At 39.0% G+C, this 9,293-nt stretch overlaps 1 protein-coding gene across 3 annotated transcripts in view; it reads left to right on the plus strand.

The window, feature by feature from the left end:
• The window catches only part of vat1 (vesicle amine transport 1), a 51,868-nt gene extending 42,772 nt beyond the window's left edge, over positions 1–9,096 (plus strand). For all 3 annotated transcript variants that reach the window (XM_068013382.1, XM_068013381.1, XM_068013380.1), the window contains one exon: positions 1,835–9,096. In XM_068013382.1, coding sequence (XP_067869483.1) covers positions 1,835–1,921 — 87 coding nt within the window. In that variant the 3' untranslated portion in view covers positions 1,922–9,096. The remainder of the gene's footprint in view (positions 1–1,834) is intronic.
• Positions 9,097–9,293: the final 197 nt, after the last annotated feature.

A 9,293-nucleotide genomic window follows, 5' to 3' on the forward strand; every position in this document is an offset into this window, starting at 1 on the left:
TATTTCGTACTACAGTTCTGGCAGTAATGCACATGGAGCGTGACTGTGCCCCTATTGAGTGCTAGAGAAGTTCTGTGCCGGTGCCATGTGTGCTACTTTGATTTATTATGAGCACTTTAACAGCAACTAGACTGAGGAAAGTTGGTCGTCCTTTCCTGTACTACCAAAATTTATTGAACAGCCAGAGAGGGGAGCTGTCAGTGTTTGGAAGCACGGAATGCCTCTCTGGCCATCAATGTATGTGATTCCAAATGGGTATAAACCTAGTGGTGCCCACTGCAAATCTGTTCAGTAGCTACCTGTCTCTGGTTTGCATACACAGTAATTGCAAAATGTTTTAATTGTTTAATCAGTAATTCCTCCCGAATCACTACCATACTAAATATTTGACCCCTACAGGGGGAAAAAGTGGGTGTAATTGTGTATTTTGACTCTCATCCAATTGTAAGTCAGAATAAAACACTTGAATCAATTCATTCCTGATGCCACTTTTTTTTGATTGTCAGGAAATGCTGAAATTGGGCTTCAGCAACATTGTTTTGTGTAGGACGCCATCATGTGGCTGCATTAGCTATAGGAGAAAATATTGGAGGGTTGTCAGGGTTTGTTTAGTGCTGCAACAAATTTTTGTGGACATTACCAGTTCTGTTGTATGTGCTATTGCTCTGTTTGGCACATTGAGGGTTCCTGTGCAGTGTGTGGCTCACAACTTGTAGTATTTGTTCTGATTTGAAGGTCTGCAACCCTTCAAACATTAACTGTTTTTCTCTGCACAGATGCTGACAGACCTGCAACATATTTTGTTCCTTTTTAATAAATAATAAGTCTTGTACTCTGTATCTGGTTTTAAAATGCTCATTTTATCTGCCTATTCAGAACATTTATTGTAAGATTCTTGGACTAATGTGCATTTGTTAGATCCAGGCTGTTTCCTTGTTAAAAATATTTGGATGACGTTTATATTGGCTGTGTGGAGTTTCACAAATGTTAAAATATGAAATGTCATAATTGGAGTGATTTACAATTTGTATTGATCTGAATAGTGTAATATTGAGTTGGGGTCGTCCTGTGATCCAGCTGTAATGCAACTACAGCTGATGTGTAGCAAGTAAAATTGCACAAGTAATCTATTGGACCATATTGAACATGCATTTTTTTTTTTTGCTTTTAATTTAGCAAACTTAAGTAAATGAAGGAAAGAATAAGTGCCCTCAAATTTGCCTTTAAAAATAGATGGTTAAGCATATCTTTTAAACGTGGAAGAATTTAATGAATGGATGCATGTGATTTAGAAAGTGTCCATCTAGTAATTCACTGCCATCACTACAGTGAGACTTTTAATCTATAGGCTTTGATTTGATGACCATGAACAGTTTTTCTTGGTCCCTATTGTGCAGCTAACCTTTTAACTAGGAGGGTGGAGTAGTGAAGTTGCATTTTTTATTTCTCCACCCCACCAGCTGAGTGATTACATTTCTTCAACTGTGAAGAGTTGAAGTGCCAAGCAACTCCTGGTGTTTAGAGCTGGTGTGTGAAGCAGATGGTTGTGCTTTCACTTGGCAACATTTGATCTTTTCTAACACTTGGCAGATTTTCTAGTGGACTTAAAGATTTTAGTTTCTTGTCTTCCACAGAAGAAAAAATTAAAGCCTTTTTCCTGCTAAATATTTCAATTGACAATGTGCCTACTCAACATTTTTTTTTTTTTTGTTTGGCTTTTTTTAACCTGTAATGCATTGTTCAGGGTATTGCCTCTAGAAAAGAAACCATAGGAACCATTTTGAGTTTAACCTTGCAGATTCTTAAAGGTATACATTTCTTTTTCCCTCTGTAGATTGGAGACGCTATGAAGCAAATGCAGGAGCGCAAAAACATTGGAAAAGTCATTCTGGTCCCTGAAGCAAAGAAGACTGAAAATTAGAGTCTGACTGTTACTGATGGAAGGCAGGGAATAACATTGTGAATTAGCTAAAAGTGCTAACCTTTTATAACCTGAAGATGGACAGATGACTAACTTAAAGCTTGAAACAGGGAAGCCGATCTTGACCTGCTCCTGTAATCCAATTGCATTTAGAGCTGGTGCTTGTAAGATACCATCCTAATTCCACTTTTTATCCTGCAACAAGCTTGTATTTTCTTTTTTTTGTCCCCAAAAATATGTTCAGTTGTAAACTTGTTAGACATCTCAATTGACGACATTCTGTCTTGGCACCCTTTCTCCAATGATTCAAAACTACTGTGAATAATTCTTGCAGTCCATATATATATAGGTCAAAGAGCCAGCATGATGGAACAGATTCATGCTGGTTAATAGCATCCTTTTTAGTTAGAGGCGTGGGTTTGACTACTTGCTGTGGACAGCATGGGTTGGTGTAATTGTAAAATGCTTTGAAGCTTAATGGCCTTGCTCCATACAGCTATACTAGTGATACCTGACTCCCGGAAACTGCAGAACATGCAAATAGTGCAGTGTATACCCCAGCCCCTCCTTCCTGGTTTCACCTTGCCCTCTATTTGATTAAATTATTCATTTCTCTTTTCTCCCGCACAGTGCTGTCTCAAATTCCATCTGTCCATGTATAACACCTAAAGGGTTAGTACTAAGTGATTCACAGTACAGAGACAATAGAGATGGTTAATCAGTTTGAACCTGTGGAGGTAATTGCATATGGGGTTTTAATGAGTCCATTGGTTTTGATCACATGAAACTGTTTACCAGGGTTGTAACTGGGGCTGTGCACCGTTCCATGATCGTTGATTTGGCTCAGCAAGATCTAGAACTAATGACCAGCAAACCATCACTTTAAAAACACTATTAAGTGGCACTAGTTTACTTGCACTAAAAGCATCATGAGGAAATGTAACCATTAACTTCACTGGAGTCCGATCATCTGCATGTTAGATGTTTGTGACCGAGTCGAAGCAGATTGAGCCTTTTGGTATGCCGCTTATTTACAGTACGGTTCCATTTCTTCCAAACAGTTGAATCCCAGGCTGAGCTCCAGTTTTAAAAAGTCACCAACTCCAATTGGGATGTTCTGACTGCAATGATCAAATCCTGGAGTAGCTGCACATTCCCAGCTATAACCTAGACAAAGACTATGATGTATTTAGGTGCTGTTTAGTTTAACCTGGAATTTATTTACCAGTCACTACTTCTGCAAAATTAGATTGGCCCATGTGCTACTGGCCTCATCCTTTTCATCACTGCAATTCAAATGGATTGAGCTGCTGTGTTCAAAGGTACACTTCAAATATGTATAGATCCAATTGCACTTGCCATGTTCCTTCCTGTTTAACATGGCTTGTTTTTGTTTACAGCACATTTAGCTGTTACTCCCTGGTTGACACAGAATTAATGTGTTGTATAGAAGCCTTTGACTTTAGTGAGGATGCAAGGTGCACTGGTAAATGTTTAGGGAGGTGCAGTATCTATTAAACTGGATCCATATTTAGAATGGGAACTCTGCTGACCAAATCTTGGACCATTGCCTCCATTGTTTAGCACCTATCCTGGAATAGTCTGACCCCATCCATGTCCATGCATTGTTTTTACATGGGGAAATAAAATCAACTTTAAAGCTAAATAGAAATCCAGATGGAGTGTTAATACTATACACATCCAGAACTGATTTTAAAGGATAAAAATGTGATGCTGCAATTGATCTTTTGACTGGGCCACTAAGACCAATGAGTTGCTCTCCTTACATTACAAAAGAGTATGATTCCATCAGGCTGGAAGCTGAACCTCTCTAAAGCATAGTCTGCCTATATTTCTGGTGCAAAAATATAAGCATAGAATAGATAGCTGCAACATGCATCTAGCAGTAGCACACTCTATTGTCTCGTGTTTAAGTAATGATTCCACAACTAAGGACTCAATCCTACAGGAGTCTAATTTTTGTCTTTACTTTTGGGTTAGTACCTGGATAGCATCTGGATTTTATAAACTACATCTTCTGTATGAGGCTATCACCTAAGGTTTGTTAGTAGTATTTTCATCAATGCAGCTGTTCTGCACAGGGCACTTGACTCTTTTACTTAACCTGGTCTGCATTTTGCATTTTATCTTTCATAAAGGCACCAAGTGTTCTTAACCAAAATAAAGTATCACATTAGTTTATAATGTCATATAAGCTAATGGTAACCTCTGCCTATCAACTGCCAGACAAACCAGGGTACGAATACAGTCCCTTGTGAAGACTCTTAACTAGTTTTATTCCACTACCTCACTGGATAAATAGAAGTGTTGTCCATAGATTCCCAGATAAACTTGTGTTAAATGCATTTTTTAAACAGTTAGTGAAATTTATTTTCAGTCAGTATTAAAACTCTTTACAGAATAATGCCCCATCTCGAAGCTCAGTTTGGTCCTACCCACCTTTAAAGGAACACTTAATTGGAGCCATTTTGCTTTGAGACTTGATGCATTAAGAACCACTTTGGGTAGTGAGGGGTCTGAACTTTTTTGGTGTTTTGCCATAGATCAAATGTAGCTTTTGTACCTAGAGTTGCAACTCTGCAAAGAATGGAAACCAATCTTCTAACTCACTTGATACATTTAGGATGTGGTTGAATTTCAGTGGCTAAATCTAAGGTGTTGGGATGAGCAAATTAGCACATGAGCTTTTTAGAATAGGTATGTTACAGTATTGACTTTCCTGTAAAGTTTGAAGTCTTGAATTGAGTTTATAATCTAACCCCTACTGAATGTACAATCTCAAACAACTTAAACAGTTTACAGTTAGATAAATGTTTTACTTAGAATACATTGAAGGCTGTGATTTAAGGAACAAAGAAGCCTCTTTCTGCATGGAACAGTTTCACAGGTTCTCTGGTGAATAACAGGTTGGTCAGTCTGGGTTACCATATCATTGGTACCTTCTGTATATTATGTGGACTGCAGCATTGTGGTGAACAAGCTCTTGCCCCACAATTCAAAATGACTTTCATACATCAAAAGTATTGGATAAACGTCATCTTTAAATTGTAAAAGGATCAATGTGACTTGCTGGGACCTGTAGGATGGGTTCATTTCTGATTGGGAAGAAAAATGATTTGGAAAGAGGTGACCGTATAGGAAACTAAGCTCACTGCCCCCTCTCCCACTGTTCGGCAGAATCCTTTTTTGGGTTTCATTGGTAAATCTCTAATGCTGTACTCATCACGTGGCCTTATTATCCTAGCCCCTTTCATGTGCTAAATTAATGGAAAGGAGGTATTTTAACATTTCTGGGGAAATTGGGGGAAAAAAATTTAATCCTTAAGTCCTGAAGTTTTTAAAGTGGTGTAAGGGGAAATATCTTCACCAAACCTACAATTGTGCAGAAATAACTGGGGACCAAAGAACATTTGAGCAGATGGAATCATTACATATTGCCCAGGTGGACAGATGAGTTTTTCACCTTGTGTATATGCACCAAGTCAGAGTTGGCCCATCTCTCGTTTAGGCAGAGAGCATTGTTGTCATAATCTGTTGACCTGTGAACTACTTGAACAATTTGGGAACCAGCCAGGTTGTTTTATTAGCAACATCTCGCTTGTGGCTTTATCAGGCAATTGGGAAATCTGAAGTGTGTTTATAACATTCAATCCAATTAGTGATTTTTCACTGATATCCAACATAGTCCCTGTATGCCTGGGGGCAGATAATGCCACTTGATCTCCTTTTGGAGGGATTGTAGCGGGCATTGCAATCTATATATTTTTTTTTTTGCCTGGATAGCTTCTCTGTCCAGTGATTAGCTGGTCCATTCAGCCAGAAGGGTCCAAGGACTCTCAGCTAACTCACCTGGGGTGGTGATGCAATTGGCTCCTGTATATAGGTTATAGCAGGCCTAATCAGCCTAGATCCTACTGCAGTGCAGCAGCCCCTACTAGAAAGGCATTGGCCATGAAGCCTCTTGCAGTCAAATAGTCTCTCCCTTCCTCCACCTCCTTTCCATCCCTCTTCAACCACTGCCATCCCCTCCCAAAAAAACAAGTCTGGCAGAGGAGAACCAAGAAAAATTGGCATCCACTCATCTGTTCACCTGAGGTAGTTTGAAACTTTACATATACACTGCCTTATTCAAAGCTGAGCCTGAGCAACCACTCAAATGTCTCATCTTCTAACTTTTTTTAAAGTGCCAAAATGACTTGAGAAAACCAGGTGACCAGTTGGTTCTGAATGTGATTTGGATGAAATGATGTAATTTAACAAGTATTTTCTGTGGTTGAGCTTGATGTCAATGGAAGGAACAATGGTATTCCAAATAAAGACTTTGTCCATTGTCAGGATTTAAAAGGGCCAAGTCAGCCTTCATGTGGCTTATGATGTAAATCTGCTATTTCTGATTTACAGTTGCAAATCCTTTTTTTTGATTAGTGTTCAAATGCACTTTTTGGTTGCTGGGGGGGTGTTAAGATGATTCATTCATTCCAATAATACCTAAATTGCAAAGGCACTTCAACTTTGTAAAGTCAGTGACTGCAATACTGCCTGCTAATCTGAAGTGTCTGACTACTTTTATTTTGGAGTAGGAACCTCAGGCTGATTGAAGCATTAAGATGTGCATATTGTCCTGATTAGGTTATTACTAGGCTTGCATTTGATAGCAATACATCAACTGTCTACACTTAATTTTTTTTTGTGTACACTATCTTTTGCAACATGGGCCGACATTTCCAAAGACTATGATGGCAACAGTTTGGAACAACTTGCTCCAAAATGGCTTGAAACCATAGTGCATTTTTTAAGTCCAAGCCTCATTAGTCTGATCAAGAGCAAATTGAAAAATAAAATCTCTAATTGTGGCCTTCCATTTATGGCCAGCATTCTTAACGGTCTAAACTGTTTGCTGATCCACTGGAGCCTACTCATCATTTTTGCTGTTCACAGAAACACCCAAGATGCAGATGGAAGCCATTTTTCAGAATTACTCAGTTGGCAATGGATTGAGACAACTGTCAATTTTTTTTTTTTTTTATGCACTTTTGAAATCCTGCAGTCTGGAATGACATCTCCTATATTCTATGTTGGAACTGCTTGATTGAAGTTTGATAACTAAAGTTACCTTTTTTTTTATATTACAAATGTCTTTGCAAAACCAGAGTTGCATGAATCTGGAGTTGACCTGACCTGACAAATAAGCTCAGAAGGAGTCTGACTCTACATTGTGCAGATGGTGAAAGCAAACATCTGTAGCGTCAAAGTGGAAACTGATGCAAATGCACCTGCCCACCCCCTGAAACTACTGTGCAGATTAACAGGAAGGGAACAAGGGTAAATTTTATTCAATGCAGCCCCTCCGTACTAAAGTCTTGAGCTGCAGACCCAACACCTTCCTTCCCTAGGATTCATCGCTGGTCACTTGGCACAGTTCACGATCTGGCCTCAAGTATGCATGCTGGCTTTGTGAAGTAGTATTTCGGAAGATTAATTGACAGCATACAGCTGCTTAGGATGGAGCTGTTAAGTGTTCAGTTGATGTGTGGCAGCTGTGACTTGCTAGCAGGATGTGTAGTTAGGGAAGAGTTTGAGATGATTGGCTCTGAGGCCATTCATGGGCAACCACCTGTATGGAGAAGTGTCTGTGGATCTTGAGACTGAGAAATCCTGGTCAGATAGTTATGGCTTTGAGTTGCAAAACATTGGCCATTTAAATCTTTGGCTTTTACCCATTTATTGACCTAATCAAATAGTTGCTACTTGTAGTTTGTGGATTCACCATGTATTATAGACTTCTGCCATGCATAAAGTACAATTTCAACATGCAGCAGTAAGGATATAAGGAACTTAAATGAATCTATTCTTGATTTTCAAAAAGTGTGCATGTGCTCTTGCAAGAGTCTTCAGTTTTGTATGGGGGTAACACTTGTGGGATGGAGTAAAATTTGATTCATTCCCTTTTGTGTGGGTATCGCTGGCAAGACTATCTTTTTTTTTTTTGCTGCTGGTTTTATGCAACTGAGTGGCTTGCTCAGTGCAGTTACCTATGTTTTTGTGTGGGACTGGAGGCACATTAGCCAGATGGGTAAGGATGTTAATGAACCAATTAAGTAATGTGGAACTCTGGCCTTCTGCTTGATAAAATAGCTATAATGCAGAGAGGAACAGCATTAACTTGCCAAATTCCAGCTTGTCTTAGTTGAGGCACATTGGGCATATTACCTGGCAGACTAATGCTGGGTCTGGTAGCTCCTAGTCCTGTCTGCCAATGTTGCAGTGAGCATCTCTGCATGCAAATTAAATGTATTTGTCTTTTCTCCATTCCTATAATAGCAAACAGCTTCAAAATGTGGTTTCATCTTTTTTAAATGGTGTATCTCCAATATATCTGGCTTTAACTGAGTTTATTGGACTAACTCAATGAAAGCATCAAGAATACACCTGAGCCATTCTTGGTAAAACAACAATTCAACACTCCTTGTCTTAAGTGGCTGTTGGTAACGTGACTGGATAAGCATCTGTTTTACTCTACAGTTGGGAACATCTGGAGTTAACCTCCTACCTGGAAACATCCTTTTTCCTGTTTAATGTGGAGGGGGTTACTTTTGTCTTTGGGAACACTGTCAGGAAGTCCTAATGTGATACTGTTGAACAGCTAACATGGAATACTGTACACTGGAATGGAAAATAAATGTCCATATTGGTTTTCTGACTAACTTTTTTAAATCCATGATTAGATTGAACCTAGCACTTCCAGAAGATCAGTACGGAGCTGGTTTCTGCCAAATGTTGAATGCTCAAAATATTGCTTTGAACAGGGTCAAAGTGCAATTGGATTCCCCTTCCCCCCCCCCCCCCACCCCCCCCCCCCCCCCCGGTAGCTATGTGCATTAGGAAAGTGGCTTTATCTAGTCCCATGTAGTCTCAAAAGGGTTTTGCAACTGGAAATTTACTGAAGGCAAGAACTGCCTTTTTTAAAACAGCTCAAACATTAATTGTGCTTGGTTTATTCAGTGTTTTAATCTCAAAGCTGCTTTTTGGATGTGTGAAGCAGTTACTTAAAACTGTGCTGTTGCTGTTTAGATGGATACTATGAAATGTAATGCTGTTTATGCCAAGTGTTACCATATGCCTTAAATGTTTAATAAAATGCATATATGAAACAATTCTGAATTGATCTAGATGTGGTACAAAAGCAAACACTGCAATATAGTAAACATAACACTAGATAGATGCAGTAGGTCAGGCAGCATCTATAGAGAAAAACAAACTGAGTTTAATTTAAAATCTGAACTGGAATTCCAGTTGATAAAAAGTAATCATTAAATTCAGTTTCTTTTCTTTTTCTGTGTCCCCCCCCCTC

This window comes from Heterodontus francisci, chromosome 33 (assembly GCF_036365525.1).
Source record: "Heterodontus francisci isolate sHetFra1 chromosome 33, sHetFra1.hap1, whole genome shotgun sequence".
NCBI lineage: Eukaryota > Metazoa > Chordata > Chondrichthyes > Heterodontiformes > Heterodontidae > Heterodontus > Heterodontus francisci.